Source organism: Oncorhynchus keta, chromosome 21 (assembly GCF_023373465.1).
Source record: "Oncorhynchus keta strain PuntledgeMale-10-30-2019 chromosome 21, Oket_V2, whole genome shotgun sequence".
Taxonomy (NCBI): Eukaryota; Metazoa; Chordata; class Actinopteri; order Salmoniformes; family Salmonidae; genus Oncorhynchus; species Oncorhynchus keta.
In genome coordinates this window covers 45,272,050-45,291,146 of record NC_068441.1, presented here as the reverse complement: position 1 = coordinate 45,291,146, position 19,097 = coordinate 45,272,050, and the positions used below count along the sequence as shown (strand labels likewise).

General features: G+C 44.0%; 1 protein-coding gene across 4 annotated transcripts in view; it reads left to right on the top strand.

The window, feature by feature from the left end:
- LOC118372930 (cadherin-22) overlaps window positions 1-19,097 on the top strand; it is a 325,996-nt gene that overhangs the window by 292,233 nt on the left and 14,666 nt on the right. For all 4 annotated transcript variants that reach the window (XM_052474027.1, XM_052474023.1, XM_052474025.1 and 1 more), the window contains one exon: window positions 15,435-15,686. In XM_052474027.1, coding sequence (XP_052329987.1) covers window positions 15,435-15,686 — 252 coding nt within the window. The remainder of the gene's footprint in view (window positions 1-15,434; window positions 15,687-19,097) is intronic.

The window sequence follows — 19,097 nt, the reverse complement described above, 5'->3', positions numbered from 1 at the left end:
TAACAGTGAATTCTGCCTGTAACAGTGCTGTATCTACATCCATAACAGTGCTGTATCTATGTCCATAACAGTGATGTCTGCCTCCTGACAGTGCTGTATCTATGTCCATAACTGTGATGTCTGCCTGTAACAGTGCTGTATCTACATCCATAACAGTGATGTCTGCCTCCTGACAGTGCTGTATCTACATCCATAACAGTGCTGTATCTACGTCCATAACAGTGATGTCTGCCTGTAACAGTGCTGTAGCTACGTCCATAACAGTGATGTCTGCCTGTAACAGTGCTGTATCTACGTCCATAACAGTGATGTCTGCCTCCTGACAGTGCTGTATCTACATCCATAACAGTGCTGTATCTACATCCATAACAGTGCTGTATCTACGTCCATAACAGTGATGTCTGCCTGTAACAGTGCTGTATCTACGTCCATAACAGTGATGTCTGCCTGTAACAGTGCTGTATCTACGTCCATAACAGTGATGTCTGCCTGTAACAGTGCTGTATCTACGTCCATAACAGAGATGTCTGCCTGTAACAGTGCTGTATCTATGTCCATAACAGTGATGTCTGCCTGTAACAGTGCTGTATCTACGTCCATAACAGTGATGTCTGCCTGTAACAGTGCTGTATCTAGGTCCATAACAGTGATGTCTGCCTCCTGACAGTGCTGTATCTATGTCCATAACAGTGATGTCTGCCTGTAACAGTGCTGTATCTACGTCCATAACACTGATGTCTGCCTGTAACAGTGCTGTAGCTACGTCCATAACAGTGATGTCTGCCTCCTGACAGTGCTGTAGCTACGTCCATAACAGTGATGTCTGCCTCCTGACAGTGCTGTATCTATGTCCATAACAGTGATGTCTGCCTGTAACAGTGATGTATCTACGTCCATAACAGTGATGTCTGCCTGTAACAGTGCTGTAGCTACGTCCATAACAGTGATGTCTGCCTCCTGACAGTGCTGTATCTACATCCATAACAGAGCTGTATCTACGTCCATAACAGTGATGTCTGCCTGTAACAGTGCTGTATCTACGTCCATAACAGTGATGTCTGCCTGTAACAGTGCTGTATCTACGTCCATAACAGTGATGTCTGCCTGTAACAGTGCTGTATCTACGACCATAACAGTGATGTCTGCCTGTAACAGTGCTGTATCTAGGTCCATAACAGTGATGTCTGCCTCCATAACAGTGCTGTATCTACATCCATAAGTGATGTCTGCCTGTAACAGTGCTGTAGCTACATCCATAACAGTGCTGTAGCTACATCCATAACAGTGCTGTATCTACGTCCATAACAGTGATGTCTGCCTGTAACAGTGCTGTATCTGTCCATAACAGTGATGTCTGCCTGTAACAGTGCTGTATCACATAACAGTGATGTCCATAACAGTGATGTCTGCCTGTAACAGTGCTGTATCTACATCCATAACAGTGATGTCTGCCTGTAACAGTGCTGTAGCTACATCCATAACAGTGATGTTTCCCTGTAACAGTGCTGTATCTACGTCCATAACAGTGCTGTATCTACGTCCATAACAGTGATGTCTGCCTGTAACAGTGCTGTAGCTACATCCATAACAGTGATGTCTGCCTGTAACAGTGCTGTATCTACATCCATAACAGTGCTGTATCTATATCCATAACAGTGATGTCTGCCTGTAACAGTGCTGTATCTACGTCCATAACAGTGCTGTATCTACGTCCATAACAGTGATGTCTGCCTGTAAAAGTGCTGTACCTACCGTCCATAACAGTGAATTCTGCCTGTAAAAGTGCTGTACCTACCGTCCATAACAGTGAATTCTGCCTGTAAAATTGCTGTATCTACATCCATAACAGTGCTGTACCTATGTCCATAACAGTGAATTCTGCCTGTAACAGTGCTGTATCTACATCCATAACAGTGCTGTATCTATGTCCATAACAGTGATGTCTGCCTCCTGACAGTGCTGTATCTATGTCCATAACTGTGATGTCTGCCTGTAACAGTGCTGTATCTACATCCATAACAGTGATGTCTGCCTCCTGACAGTGCTGTATCTACATCCATAACAGTGCTGTATCTACGTCCATAACAGTGATGTCTGCCTGTAACAGTGCTGTAGCTACGTCCATAACAGTGATGTCTGCCTGTAACAGTGCTGTATCTACGTCCATAACAGTGATGTCTGCCTCCTGACAGTGCTGTATCTACATCCATAACAGTGCTGTATCTACATCCATAACAGTGCTGTATCTACGTCCATAACAGTGATGTCTGCCTGTAACAGTGCTGTATCTACGTCCATAACAGTGATGTCTGCCTGTAACAGTGCTGTATCTACGTCCATAACAGTGATGTCTGCCTGTAACAGTGCTGTATCTAGTGCGTCCATAACAGAGATGTCTGCCTGTAACAGTGCTGTATCTATGTCCATAACAGTGATGTCTGCCTGTAACAGTGCTGTATCTACGTCCATAACAGTGATGTCTGCCTGTAACAGTGCTGTATCTAGGTCCATAACAGTGATGTCTGCCTCCTGACAGTGCTGTATCTATGTCCATAACAGTGATGTCTGCCTGTAACAGTGCTGTATCTACGTCCATAACACTGATGTCTGCCTGTAACAGTGCTGTAGCTACGTCCATAACAGTGATGTCTGCCTCCTGACAGTGCTGTAGCTACGTCCATAACAGTGATGTCTGCCTCCTGACAGTGCTGTATCTATGTCCATAACAGTGATGTCTGCCTGTAACAGTGATGTATCTACGTCCATAACAGTGATGTCTGCCTGTAACAGTGCTGTAGCTACGTCCATAACAGTGATGTCTGCCTCCTGACAGTGCTGTATCTACATCCATAACAGAGCTGTATCTACGTCCATAACAGTGATGTCTGCCTGTAACAGTGCTGTATCTACGTCCATAACAGTGATGTCTGCCTGTAACAGTGCTGTATCTACGTCCATAACAGTGATGTCTGCCTGTAACAGTGCTGTATCTACGACCATAACAGTGATGTCTGCCTGTAACAGTGCTGTATCTAGGTCCATAACAGTGATGTCTGCCTCCATAACAGTGCTGTATCTACATCCATAAGTGATGTCTGCCTGTAACAGTGCTGTAGCTACATCCATAACAGTGCTGTAGCTACATCCATAACAGTGCTGTATCTACGTCCATAACAGTGATGTCTGCCTCCTGACAGTGCTGTATCTACGTCCATAACAGTGCTGTATCTACGCCCATAACAGTGCTGTATCTACGTCCATAACAGTGATGCCTGCCTGTAACAGTGCTGTAGCTACATCCATAACAGTGCTGTAGCTACATCCATAACAGTGCTGTATCTACGTCCATAACAGTGATGTCTGCCTCCTGACAGTGCTGTATCTACGTCCATAACAGTGATGTCTGCCTGTAACATTGCTGTATCTACGTCCATAACAGTGCTGTAGCTACGTCCATAACAGTGATGTCTGCCTGTAACAGTGCTGTATCTACGTCCATAACAGTGCTGTATATACGTCCATAACAGTGATGCCTGCCTGTAACAGTGCTGTAGCTACATCCATAACAGTGCTGTATCTAATCCATAACATTGCTGTATCTACGTCCATAACAGTGATGCCTGCCTGTAACAGTGCTGTAGCTACATTCATAACAGTGCTGTAGCTACATCCATAACAGTGCTGTATCTACGTCCATAACAGTGATATCTGCCTCCTGACAGTGCTGTATCTACGTCCATAACAGTGATGTCTGCCTGTAACAGTGCTGTATCTACGTCCATAACAGTGCTGTAGCTACGTCCAAAACATCGATGTCTGCCTGTAACAGTGCTGTATCTACATCCATAACAGTGCTGTATCTACGTCCATAACAGTGATGCCTGCCTGTAACAGTGCTGTAGCTACGTCCATAACAGTGCTGTCTGCCTGTAACAGTGCTGTATCTACGTTCATAACAGTGCTGTATCTACGTCCATAACAGTGCTGTATCTACGTCCATAACAGTGATGTCTGCCTGTAATAGTGCTGTATCTACGTCCATAACAGTGCTGTATCTACGTCCATAACAGTGATGTCTGCCTGTAACAGTGCTGTATCTACGTCCATAACACTGATGTCTGCCTCCTGACAGTGCTGTATCTACGTCCATAACAGTGATGTCTGCCTGTAACAGTGCTGTATCTACGTCCATAACAGTGATGTCTGCCTGTAACAGTGCTGTAGCTACGTCCATAACAGTGATCCCTGCCTGTAACAGTGCTGTATCTACGTCCATAACAGTGCTGTATCTACGTCCATAACAGTGCTGTATCTACGTCCATAACAGTGATGTCTGCCTGTAATAGTGCTGTATCTACGTCCATAACAGTGCTGTATCTACGTCCATAACAGTGATGTCTGCCTCCTGACAGTGCTGTATCTATGTCCATAACAGTGATGTCTGCCTGTAACAGTGCTGTATCTAGGTCCATAACAGTGAATTCTGCCTGTAACAGTGCTGTACCTACGTCCATAACAGTGAATTCTGCCTGTAACAGTGCTGTATCTACATCCATAACAGTGCTGTATCTATGTCCATAACAGTGATGTCTGCCTGTAACAGTGCTGTATCTAGGTCCATAACAGTGATGTCTGCCTCCTGACAGTGCCGTATCTATGTCCATAACTGTGATGTCTGCCTGTAACAGTGCTGTATCTACATCAATAACAGTGATGTCTGCCTCCTGACAGTGCTGTATCTATGTCCATAACAGTGATGTCTGCCTGTAACAGTGCTGTATCTATGTCCATAACAGTGATGTCTGCCTGTAACAGTGCTGTATCTACGTCCATAACAGTGATGTCTGCCTGTAACAGTGCTGTATCTACGTCCATAACAGTGATGTCTGCCTCCTGACAGTGCTGTAGTCCATAACGTCCATAACAGTGATGTCTGTCCTGACAGTGCTGTAGCTACATCCATAACAGTGATGTTTGCCTGTAACAGTGCTGTATCTATATCCATAACAGTGATGTCTGCCTGTAACAGTGCTGTATCTACATCCATAACAGTGCTGTATCTACGTCCATAACAGTGCTGTATCTACGTCCATAACAGTGATGTCTGCCTGTAACAGTGCTGTACCTACGTCCATAACAGTGAATTCTGCCTGTAACAGTGCTGTATCTACATCCATAACAGTGCTGTATCTACGTCCATAACAGTGATGTCTGCCTGTAACAGTGCTGTATCTATGTCCATAACAGTGATGTCTGCTTCCTGACAGTGCTGTATCTACATCCATAACAGTGATGTCTGCCTCCTGACAGTGCTGTATCTATGTCCATAACAGTGATGTCTGTCTGTAACAGTGCTGTATCTAGGTCCATAACAGTGCTGTATCTACATCAATAACAGTGCTGTATCTACATCAATAACAGTGATGTCTGCTTCCTGACAGTGCTGTATCTACATCCATAACAGTGATGTCTGCCTCCTGACAGTGCTGTATCTACATCCATAACAGTGCTGTATCTACGTCCATAACAGTGATGTCTGCCTGTAACAGTGCTGTATCTGTCCATAACAGTGATGTCTGCCTGTAACAGTGCTGTATCTACGTCCATAACAGTGATGTCTGCCTGTAACAGTGCTGTATCTACATCCATAACAGTGATGTCTGCCTGTAACAGTGCTGTAGCTACATCCATAACAGTGATGTTTCCCTGTAACAGTGCTGTATCTACGTCCATAACAGTGATGTCTGCCTGTAACAGTGCTGTAGCTACATCCATAACAGTGATGTCTGCCTGTAACAGTGCTGTATCTACATCCATAACAGTGCTGTATCTATATCCATAACAGTGATGTCTGCCTGTAACAGTGCTGTATCTACATCCATAACAGTGCTGTATCTACGTCCATAACAGTGATGTCTGCCTGTAAAAGTGCTGTACCTACCGTCCATAACAGTGAATTCTGCCTGTAAAAGTGCTGTACCTACCGTCCATAACAGTGAATTCTGCCTGTAAAATTGCTGTATCTACATCCATAACAGTGCTGTACCTATGTCCATAACAGTGAATTCTGCCTGTAACAGTGCTGTATCTACATCCATAACAGTGCTGTATCTATGTCCATAACAGTGATGTCTGCCTCCTGACAGTGCTGTATCTATGTCCATAACTGTGATGTCTGCCTGTAACAGTGCTGTATCTACATCCATAACAGTGATGTCTGCCTCCTGACAGTGCTGTATCTACATCCATAACAGTGCTGTATCTACGTCCATAACAGTGATGTCTGCCTGTAACAGTGCTGTATCTACGTCCATAACAGTGATGTCTGCCTGTAACAGTGCTGTATCTACGTCCATAACAGTGATGTCTGCCTGTAACAGTGCTGTATCTACGTCCATAACAGTGATGTCTGCCTGTAACAGTGCTGTATCTACGTCCATAACAGTGATGTCTGCCTGTAACAGTGCTGTATCTACGTCCATAACAGAGATGTCTGCCTGTAACAGTGCTGTATCTATGTCCATAACAGTGATGTCTGCCTGTAACAGTGCTGTATCTACGTCCATAACAGTGATGTCTGCCTGTAACAGTGCTGTATCTAGGTCCATAACAGTGATGTCTGCCTCCTGACAGTGCTGTATCTATGTCCATAACAGTGATGTCTGCCTGTAACAGTGCTGTATCTACGTCCATAACACTGATGTCTGCCTGTAACAGTGCTGTAGCTACGTCCATAACAGTGATGTCTGCCTCCTGACAGTGCTGTAGCTACGTCCATAACAGTGATGTCTGCCTCCTGACAGTGCTGTATCTATGTCCATAACAGTGATGTCTGCCTGTAACAGTGATGTATCTACGTCCATAACAGTGATGTCTGCCTGTAACAGTGCTGTAGCTACGTCCATAACAGTGATGTCTGCCTCCTGACAGTGCTGTATCTACATCCATAACAGAGCTGTATCTACGTCCATAACAGTGATGTCTGCCTGTAACAGTGCTGTATCTAGGTCCATAACAGTGATGTCTGCCTCCTGACAGTGCTGTAGCTATATCCATAACAGTGATGTCTGCCTGTAACAGTGCTGTATCTACGTCCATAACAGTGATGTCTGCCTGTAACAGTGCTGTATCTACGTCCATAACAGTGATGTCTGCCTGTAACAGTGCTGTATCTAGGTCCATAACAGTGATGTCTGCCTCCTGACAGTGCTGTATCTACATCCATAAGTGATGTCTGCCTGTAACAGTGCTGTAGCTACATCCATAACAGTGCTGTAGCTACATCCATAACAGTGCTGTATCTACGTCCATAACAGTGATGTCTGCCTCCTGACAGTGCTGTATCTACGTCCATAACAGTGATGTCTGCCTGTAACATTGCTGTATCTACGTCCATAACAGTGATGCCTGCCTGTAACAGTGCTGTAGCTACATCCATAACAGTGCTGTAGCTACATCCATAACAGTGCTGTATCTACGTCCATAACAGTGATGTCTGCCTCCTGACAGTGCTGTATCTACGTCCATAACAGTGATGTCTGCCTGTAACATTGCTGTATCTACGTCCATAACAGTGCTGTAGCTACGTCCATAACAGTGATGTCTGCCTGTAACAGTGCTGTATCTACGTCCATAACAGTGCTGTATATACGTCCATAACAGTGATGCCTGCCTGTAACAGTGCTGTAGCTACATCCATAACAGTGCTGTATCTAATCCATAACATTGCTGTATCTACGTCCATAACAGTGATGCCTGCCTGTAACAGTGCTGTAGCTACATTCATAACAGTGCTGTAGCTACATCCATAACAGTGCTGTATCTACGTCCATAACAGTGATATCTGCCTCCTGACAGTGCTGTATCTACGTCCATAACAGTGATGTCTGCCTGTAACAGTGCTGTATCTACGTCCATAACAGTGCTGTAGCTACGTCCAAAACATCGATGTCTGCCTGTAACAGTGCTGTATCTACATCCATAACAGTGCTGTATCTACGTCCATAACAGTGATGCCTGCCTGTAACAGTGCTGTAGCTACGTCCATAACAGTGCTGTCTGCCTGTAACAGTGCTGTATCTACGTTCATTTACATTTACATTTACATTTAAGTCATTTAGCAGACGCTCTTATCCAGAGCGACTTACAAATTGGTGCATTCACCTTATGACATCCAGTGGAACAGCCACTTTACAATAGTGCATCTAAATCTTTAACAGGGGGGTGAGAAGGATTACTTTATCCTATCCTAGGTATTCCTTAAAGAGGTGGGGTTTCAGGTGTCTCCGGAAGGTGGTGATTGACTCCGCTGTCCTGGCGTCGTGAGGGAGTTTGTTCCACCATTGGGGAGCCAGAGCAGCGAACAGTTTTGACTGGGCTGAGCAGGGAACTGTACTTCCTCAGTGGTAGGGAGGCGAGCAGGCCAGAGGTGGATGAACGCAGTGCCCTTGTTTGGGTGTAGGGCCTGATCAGAGCCTGGAGGTACTGAGGTGCCGTTCCCCTCACAGCTCCGTAGGCAAGCACCATGGTCTTGTAGCGGATGCGAGCTTCAACTGGAAGCCAGTGGAGAGAGCGGAGGATGCGGGGTGACAGTGCTGAGAACTTGGGAAGGTTGAACACCAGACGGGCTGCGGCGTTCTGGATGAGTTGTAGGGGTTTAATGGCACAGGCTGGAGCCCAGCCAACAGCGAGTTGCAGTAATCCAGACGGGAGATGACAAGTGCCTGGATTAGGACCTGCGCCGCTTCCTGTGTGAGGCAGGGTCGTACTCTGCGGATGTTGTAGAGCATGAACCTACAGGAACAGTGGGCCACCGCCTTGATGTTAGTTGAGAACGACAGGGTGTTGTCCAGGATCACGCCAAGGTTCTTAGCGCTCTACGTCCATAACAGTGCTGTATCTACGTCCATAACAGTGCTGTATCTACGTCCATAACAGTGATGTCTGCCTGTAATAGTGCTGTATCTACGTCCATAACAGTGCTGTATCTACGTCCATAACAGTGATGTCTGCCTGTAACAGTGCTGTATCTATGTCCATAACACTGATGTCTGCCTCCTGACAGTGCTGTATCTACGTCCATAACAGTGATGTCTGCCTGTAACAGTGCTGTATCTACGTCCATAACAGTGATGTCTGCCTGTAACAGTGCTGTAGCTACGTCCATAACAGTGATCCCTGCCTGTAACAGTGCTGTATCTACGTCCATAACAGTGCTGTATCTACGTCCATAACAGTGCTGTATCTACGTCCATAACAGTGATGTCTGCCTGTAATAGTGCTGTATCTACGTCCATAACAGTGCTGTATCTACGTCCATAACAGTGATGTCTGCCTGTAACAGTGCTGTATCTACGTCCATAACACTGATGTCTGCCTCCTGACAGTGCTGTATCTACGTCCATAACAGTGATGTCTGCCTGTAACAGTGCTGTATCTACGTCCATAACAGTGATGTCTGCCTGTAACAGTGCTGTAGCTACGTCCATAACAGTGATGTCTGCCTGTAACAGTGCTGTAGCTACGTCCATAACAGTGATGTCTGCCTGTAACAGTGCTGTATCTACATCCATAACAGTGATGTCTGCCTGTAACAGTGCTGTATCTACGTCCATAACAGTGCTGTATCTACGTCCATAACAGTGATGTCTGCCTGTAACAGTGCTGTATCTTTGTCCATAACAGTGATGTCTGCCTCCTGACAGTGCTGTATCTACGTCCATAACAGTGATGTCTGCCTCCTGACAGTGCTGTATCTACGTCCATAACAGTGATGTCTGCCTGTAACATTGCTGTATCTACGTCCATAACAGTTAGGTCTGCCTGTAACAGTGCTGTAGCTATGTCCATAATAGTGATGCCTGCATGTAACAGTGCTGTAGCTATGTCCATAACAGTGATGCCTGCCTGTAACAGTGCTGTACCTACGTCCATAACAGTGATGTCTGCCTGTAACAGTGCTGTATCTACGTCCATAACAGTGATGTCTGCCTCCTGACAGTGCTGTAGCTACGTCCATAACAGTGATGTCTGCCTGTAACAGTGCTGTAGCTTCGTCCATAACAGTGATGTCTGCCTGTAACAGTGCTGTATCTACATCCATAACAGTGCTGTATCTACGTCCATAACAATGATGCCTGCCTGTAACAGTGCTGTAGCTACGTCCATACCAGTGCTGTATCTAATCCATAACAGTGCTGTATCTACGTCCATAACAGTGATGCCTGCCTGTAACAGTGCTGTCGCTACATTCATAACAGTGCTGTAGCTACATCCATAACAGTGCTGTATCTACGTCCATAACAGTGATGTCTGCCTGTAACAGTGCTGTATCTACGTCCATAACAGTGCGGTAGCTACGTCCAAAACAGTGATGTCTGCCTGTAACAGTGCTGTATCTACATCCATAACAGTGCTGTATCTACCTCCATAACAGTGCTGTATCTACGTCCATAACAGTGATGTCTGCCTGTAACAGTGCTGTATCTTTGTCCATAACAGTGATGTCTGCCTATAACAGTGCTGTATCTACGTCCATAACAGTGATGTCTGCCTGTAACAGTGCTGTCGCTACGTCATAACAGTGATGTCTGCTTCCTGACAGTGCTGTATCTACGTCCATAACAGTGATGTCTGCCTGTAACAGTGCTGTAGCTACGTCCATAATAGTGATGCCTGCCTGTAACAGTGCTGTAGCTATGTCCATAACAGTGATGCCTGCCTGTAACAGTGCTGTACCTACGTCCATAACAGTGATGTCTGCCTGTAACAGTGCTGTATCTACGTCCATAACAGTGATGTCTGCCTCCTGACAGTGCTGTAGCTACGTCCATAACAGTGATGTCTGCCTGTAACAGTGCTGTAGCTTCGTCCATAACAGTGATGTCTGCCTGTAACAGTGCTGTAGCTACGTCCATAACAGTGATGTCTGCCTGTAACAGTGCTGTACCTACGTCCATAACAGTGATGTCTGCCTGTAACAGTGCTGTATCTACGTCCATAACCGTGATGTCTGCCTCCTGACAGTGCTGTATCTACGTCCACAACAGTGATGTCTGCCTGTAACAGTGCTGTAGCTACGTCCATAACAGTGATGTCTGCCTGTAACAGTGCTGTAGCTACGTCCATAACAGTGATGTCTGCCTGTAACAGTGCTGTAGCTACGTCCATAACAGTGCTGTAGCTACGTCCATAACAGTGATGTCTGCCTGTAACAGTGCTGTATCTACGTCCATAACAGTGATGTCTGCCTCCTGACAGTGCTGTAGCTACGTCCATAACAGTGATGTCTGCCTGTAACAGTGCTGTAGCTACGTCCATAACAGTGCTGTAGCTACGTCCATAACAGTGATGTCTGCCTGTAACAGTGCTGTATCTACGTCCATAACAGTGATGTCTGCCTGTAACAGTGCTGTAGCTACGTCCATAACAGTGATGTCTGCCTCCTGACAGTGCTGTATCTACGTCCATAACAGTGATGTCTGCCTCCTGACAGTGCTGTATCTACGTCCATAACAGTGCTGTAGCTACGTCCATAACAGTGATGTCTGCCTGTAACAGTGCTGTTGCTACGTCCATAACAGTGATGTCTGCCTGTAACAGTGCTGTATCTAGGTCCATAACAGTGATGTCTGCCTGTAACAGTGCTGTAGCTACGTCCATAACAGTGATGTCTGCCTGTAACAGTGCTGTAGCTACGTCCATAACAGTGATGTCTGCCTGTAACAGTGCTGTAGCTACGTCCATAACAGTGATGTCTGCCTGTAACAGTGCTGTAGCTACGTCCATAACAGTGATGTCTGCCTGTAACAGTGCTGTATCTAGGTCCATAACAGTGATGTCTGCCTGTAACAGTGCTGTAGCTACGTCCATAACAGTGATGTCTGCCTGTAACAGTGCTGTAGCTACGTCCATAACAGTGATGTCTGCCTGTAACAGTGCTGTAGCTACGTCCATAACAGTGATGTCTGCCTGTAACAGTGCTGTAGCTACGTCCATAACAGTGATGTCTGCCTCCTGACAGTGTTCACTAGCTATTCTGACTGTATTTGCTACTGTATGCTTAGTTAAATAAAGGTGAAATAAAAACATAGAAATACCTTTATTGTTACATTTGTCTCCCCGAGAGGCTGTGCACCAGTGAGGTTTCATTTCAAATTATGACGTCCTCCCATTTTCTCCCCTTGGTTTCATTTGACTAAAAAGAATGTGTGATGAAGCAGACATGGCTCTCAAGAGAAGACAGGCTATGTGCACACTGCCCACAAAATGAGGTGGAAACTGAGCTGCACGTCCTAACCTCCTGTCCAATGTGTGACCATATTAGAGAGACATATTTCCCTCAGATTACACAGACCCACAAAGAATTGGAAAACAAATCCAATTTTGATAAACTCTCATATCTACTGGGTGAAATACCACAGTGTGCCATCACAGCAGCGAGATTTGTGACCTGTTGCCACAAGAAAAGGGCAACCAGTGAAGAACAAACACCATTGTAAATACAACACATATTTATTTATTTTCACTTTTGTACTTCAACTATTTGCACATCATTACAAAAATGTATATAGACAGAATATGACATTTGAAATGTCTTTAATCTTTTGGAACTTTTGTGAGTGTAATGTTTAATGTTTATTTCAATTTTGTTTATTATCTATATCACTTGCTTTGGCAATGTAAAAATGTGTTTCCCATGCCAATAAAACCCCTTAAATTGACATTGAATGCTCACTAACAGCAGCTAGCAATTCATGTGTTCACTAAAAAATACGTGGTTGAAGTGTATGGGCTTGACACATGTGATTCCCTTGCTCCATGTCCTTAAATACAAATATTATTTCAGAGTTGATGATCTGAGGTATATATCTTTGGCAAAATGGGACTGTTTACATCTAATAATGTCTATTTATCCTGTATAACCCATCTATGCATGGAAAAGTAAATGCTTCTGAACTGTTCATTGATCATTTGGGGAGGCAGGTAGTTAGAGCATTGGGCCAGTAACCGAAATGTTGCTGGATCAAATCCCTGAGCTGACAAGGTAAAGATCTGTTGTTCTGTTCCTGAACAAGGCAGTTAACCCACTGTTCCCCGGTAGGCCGGCTTTGTAAATAAGAATTTGTTTTTAATTGACCTTCCTAGTTAAATAAAGGTTCAATTTAAAAAATATATATATATATACAGTGCCTTGCGAAAGTATTCGGCCCCCTTGAACTTTGCGACCTTTTGCCACATTTCAGGCTTCAAACATAAAGATATAAAACTGTATTTTTTTGTGAAGAATCAACAACAAATGGGACACAATCATGAAGTGGAACGACATTTATTGGATATTTCAAACTTTTTTAACAAATCAAAAACTGAAAAATTGGGCGTGCAAAATTATTCAGCCCCTTTACTTTCAGTGCAGCAAACTCTCTCCAGAAGTTCAGTGAGGATCTCTGAATGATCCAATGTTGACCTAAATAACTAATGATGATAAATACAATCCACCTGTGTGTAATCAAGTCTCCGTATAAATGCACCTGCACTGTGATAGTCTCAGAGGTCCGTTAAAAGCGCAGAGAGCATCATGAAGAACAAGGAACACACCAGGCAGGTCCGAGATACTGTTGTGAAGAAGTTTAAAGCCGGATTTGGATACAAAAAGATTTCCCAAGCTTTAAACATCCCAAGGAGCACTGTGCAAGCGATAATATTGAAATGGAAGGAGTATCAGACCACTGCAAATCTACCAAGACCTGGCCGTCCCTCTAAACCTTCAGCTCATACAAGGAGAAGACTGATCAGTGATGCAGCCAAGAGACCCATGATCACTCTGGATGAACTGCAGAGATCTACAGCTGAGGTGGGAGACAACAGGATAGGACAACAATAGTCGTATATTGCACAAATCTGGCCTTTATGGAAGAGTGGCAAGAAGAAAGCCATTTCTTAAAGATATCCATAAAAAGTGTTGTTTAAAGTTTGCCACAAGCCACCTGGGAGACACACCAAACATGTGGAAGAAGGTGCTCTGGTCAGATGAAACCAAAATTGAACTTTTTGGCAACAATGCAAAACGTTATGTTTGGCGTAAAAGCATCACAGCTCATCACCCTGAACACACCATCCCCACTGTCAAACATGGTGGTGGCAGCATCATGGTTTGGGCCTGCTTTTCTTCAGCAGGGACAGGGAAGATGGTTCAAATTGATGGGAAGATGGATGGAGCCAAATACAGGACCATTCTGGAAGAAAACCTGATGGAGTCTGCAAAAGACCTGAGACTGGGACGGAGATTTGTCTTCCAACAAGACAATGATCCAAAACATAAAGCAAAATCTACAATGGAATGGTTCAAAAATAAACATATCCAGGTGTTAGAATGGCCAAGTCAAAGTCCAGACCTGAATCCAATCGAGAATCTGTGGAAAGAACTGAAAACTGCTGTTCACAAATGCTCTCCATCCAACCTCACTGAGCTCGAGCTGTTTTGCAAGGAGAAATGGGAAATAATTTCAGTCTCTCGATGTGCAGAACTCATAGAGACATACCCCAAGCGACTTAAAGCTGTATTCGCAGCAAAAGGTGGAGCTACAAAGTATTAACTTAAGGGGGCTGAATAATTTTGCACGGCCAATTTTTCAGTTTTTGATTTGTTAAAAAAGTTTGAAATATCCAATAAATGGCGTTCCACTTCATGATTGTGTCCCACTTGTTGTTGATTCTTCACAAAAAAATACAGTTTTATATCTTTATGTTTGAAGCCTAAAATGTGGCAAAGGGTCGCAAAGTTCAAGGGGGCCGAATACTTTCGCATGGCACTGTATATATAACAAAATGATGGAAGGTAGTAACCATATGAGCAAATGGTCTATCTGAGCAGAGGCAATTGTATTTATTAAGTACCACCTATTTTATTTTTCTACATGGCTCTACTGAATTATCTTGATTGATTCCTTTGTCTGTGAGGAATTCCAGACTATAGACTTAACCTTTTACTGCAGTGGGCTAAATCAGGGTCACACAGAGTGATTATTGGTAGTCTTAAACAAATCTACCTTGAAACCAAAGTATACACCTCACACACATGGTTATGGGCTTTTAAAGAAGACATCTGTACCATGTCATATATAGATTTGAAATGTATTCCATTTTGAGTTTCCGTCCCAATATTGCACGAAGCAGACCAACTCTCTAGTCGTTTAAAAACCTGCTGTATGTAAAATACTGTGTACTATAGCTTGGAAAATAACTAAATATGACTCTGGAATACTGGTAATGAAATACTGGTATCATCCCAGCACTAATATTATCTCATATATCTCTATGTTCCAGACAACACTGCAGACCCAGTGCTCAAGCTTCAACCAACACAAGCAGATAGTTATGAAGGTCTATGTTTGACATAGGCTACCGTTGTATAATATTATGTCTCTATGTTCCAGACAACACTGTAGGGATCCGGACCCAGCGCTCGGGCTTCAACCGCCACGAGCAGAACGTCTACCTGCTGCCTATCCTGGTGGTGGATACCGGGCCTCCTGCTCTGAGCTCCACGGGCACCCTGACCATCCACGTGTGTGGCTGCGACCCGGAGGGCGCCATCCAGTCCTGCAATGCCACCGCCTACGTCATTAGCGCCTCACTCAGTCCCGGGGCCCTCATAGCCCTACTGGTCTGCATGCTCATACTCATAGGTAAGCAACGACCAAACCCCTTCTTCATTGAGGTTGCCAACATAATAGTTATACAAGTGAAATTCCAGTCTATTTGGCACTTTAGGCAATCAAACGCTCAAGGTTCTTGAAAGAAACTAATTATATTTGAACGCAGGTCTGAAAACGTCTGTTGTAGCTCCCAAAGAAGTGAGCATTTATGTAAAGAAACTATGCACAAAACAAACAACACTATGTATGACCTGTTGGTCTGCTTGTACAGTTTTTGGGGCAACATAATTGCACACTTGTTGAGATTTCCGTCTATAATCAACTGTAAAGACACAAACTGGGCATAGGATCCAATTGAAAGTTGCAGATTGTTTGTTGGGATAAAGTATGGGATAAAGTATGGGATAAACTATGTTTACAACTGGCATTAATAAAAGGAAAGACATCTGCTCTGGATATTCTGATGGGGGTCTGTAGGCACACGGAAAATGCTTTTGTTTTAAAACAGACAAATAGAGAGGTATACAGTATATAGGTGTAAAATATGATAATTCTGCTGCAGGTATATCACATATAAAGTGCATTCATAAAGTTCAGACCACTTGACTTTTTCCACATTTTCTTACGTTACAGCCTCATTCTAACATGGATTAAATATATTGTTTTCCTCATCAATCTACACACAATACCCTATACTGACAAAGCATAAACAGGTTTTTAGAAATTGTAGCAAATGTATTCAAAATAAAAAACGTAAATATCATATTTACGTAAGTATTCAGACTATTTACTCAGTACTCTGTTGAAGCACCTTTGGCAGTGATTACAGCCTTGAGTCTTGGGTATGATGCTACAAGCTTGGCACAGCTGTATTTGGGAGGTTTCTCCCATTCTTCTCTGCAGATCCTTTCTAGCTCTGTCAGGTTGGATGGGGAGCATCGCTACGCAGCTATTTTCAGGTCTCTCCAGAGATATTCGATCAGGTTTAAGTCTGGGCTCTGGCTGGGCCACTCAAGAACATTCAGAGACTTGTCCCGAAGTCACTCCTGCGGCTTCCGTCTGGCCACTCTACCATAAAGACCTGATTGGTGGAGTGCTGCAGAGATGGTTGTCCTTCTGGAAGGCTCTCCCATCTCCACAGAGGAACTCTGGAGTTCCTCCCTGACCAAGGCCATTCTCCCCCAATTGCTCAGTTTGGCCGGGCGGTCTAGGAAGAGTCTTGGTGTTTCCAAACTTCTTCCATTTAAGAATGATGGTGGCCACTGTGTTCTTGGGGACCTTCAATGATGTATAAATGTTTTGGTAACCTTCCCCAGATCTGTGCCTCAACACTATCCTGTCTCGGAGCTCTACGGACAATTCCTTCAACCTCAGGACTTGGTTTTTGCTCTGACATGCACTGTCAACTGTGGGACCTTATATACACTGGTGGAAGCATCTCAAGGATGATCAATGGAATCAAGATGCACCTGAGCTCAATGTCAAGTCTCATAGCAAATGGTCTGAATACTTATGTAAGTAAGGTATTTCTGTTAAAAGAAATGTCTCCAAAACCTGTTTTCACTTTTCATTATAGGAAATTGTGTTGTAGATTGAGGGAAATGCTTTACATACAGTAACATAATGTATAAATAGTGAAAGGGTCTGAATCCCTTCCAAATGCACTGTATGAGTATATGGGAATTATTCAAAACAATGTGAATAATATAGAGACCATTAGACCAAAGTAAAATCTACCACTACCAATGTATCCTTCATTTTCTTATCCTTAGTGTAGACAGTTCATGATGCAATCCCACCAAACAATATACCCCTATAGCTGTATCCCTCATTCATGAATTGCATATCTAAGATTCGTTTTATATTTATTGTCACCATTTCCTTATCCTTCCTTCAAGATTTCCTTATGCTTGACTAAGGATAGACAGTTCATGATGCTATCCCACCAAACAGCACTTATCCAAATGTGTGGCACTTATCTGAACGATAAACCAAGTAGTACTAAAACTGACTGTATCACCCCACCACAACTAGGCTTTAATGGACAGTCCACCTTTTAGAGTTACTTTTTTTCTCATCTCATGTAGAACAGGCTGGAAAAACAAGGACAGATTACATAAAAAGGTGATGCATTTCTTTACTTTTCAATCTTTTTCCTTCAAACGGTTAACTGCTGATGTTGCAGTCAGAAAACTCAACCCCCTTTCATGAGAAAAAGTTTTGTCCAAGTGGAGAGTGTATACAATTCAATGATATCAAACCACTCTGCTCCCCAGAATATGGAGGTAGGGGGAGCTGAGTGGAGGGAGTGGGAGGCCTAGAAGGAGGAGAGGGGGGGGAGATTGCTGCATCAGCCCTAACATCCCCCTGGAACAACGCTCTTTAAATAGATAAGGCTTTCCAGACGTTCTCAGATACTAGCACTCACATGCACGACTCAGCAGGAGTGCTAGGCGAGAGAGGATTTTGGATTGTCATGTTTAAACATTTAATGAGTCGCTTGCCTCGTCAATATTGCTTGAAACATTCCTCTTTCGGCTGCGGTTGAAACGCAATAACGCAGTGTACATCGTTGTCAGTTTATTTTCGGTTCCCTCGTCTTACTTCACTAACATGTTTCACATCTTGTTTGTTTTGAATGATTGATGAACAGGCCCGGACTAGGTCCCTAAATGGCACCCTAGTCCCCATATAGGGCACTACCTTTGACCAGGGCACTGGGATTGTGGGGCCATTTGGGACATACCTTAGGTCACCCGGGGTCTCTGAATCAGGGAAGGGGGTATTGTTTTTAGGGTGGTTTTAATGAGAGAACGGTTAAAGTTATGCCTCCGTTAACGTAAGCGTAGTGAGCTTAAAAAGCCATTTATATTTTATTCATTGTGGTTTTTAAAAGCCTTTTGGCCCTCAACCAACACATTATGGTTATGTACAAATCGTAAGGAGACAAGCTTCACTACAAAAAGCATTGGTTAAAAGGTACTGTGGTTTTGGAGGTGCTATAGCTATTAGAGGTCGGCCGATTATGATTTTTAAACGCCGATACCGATACCGATTATTGGAGGACCAAGAAAAGCCGATACCGATTAATCGGCCAATTTTTAATAATGACAATTACAAAAATACTGAATGAACTGAGGCTGAGACAGGAGGGGTCAGGAGACACTGTGGCCCCATCCTAGGACACTCCCGGACAGGGCCAAACAGGAAGGATATAACCCCACCCACTTTACCAAAGAACAGCCCCCACACCACTAGAGGGATATATTCAACTACCAACTTACCATCCTGAGACAAGGCTGAGTATAGCCCACAAAGATCTCCGCCATGGCACAACCCAAGGGGGGGCGCCAACCCAGACAGGATGACCACATCAGTGAATCAACCCACTCAGGTGACGCACCCCTTCCAGGGACGGCATGAGAGAGTCCCAGTAAGCCA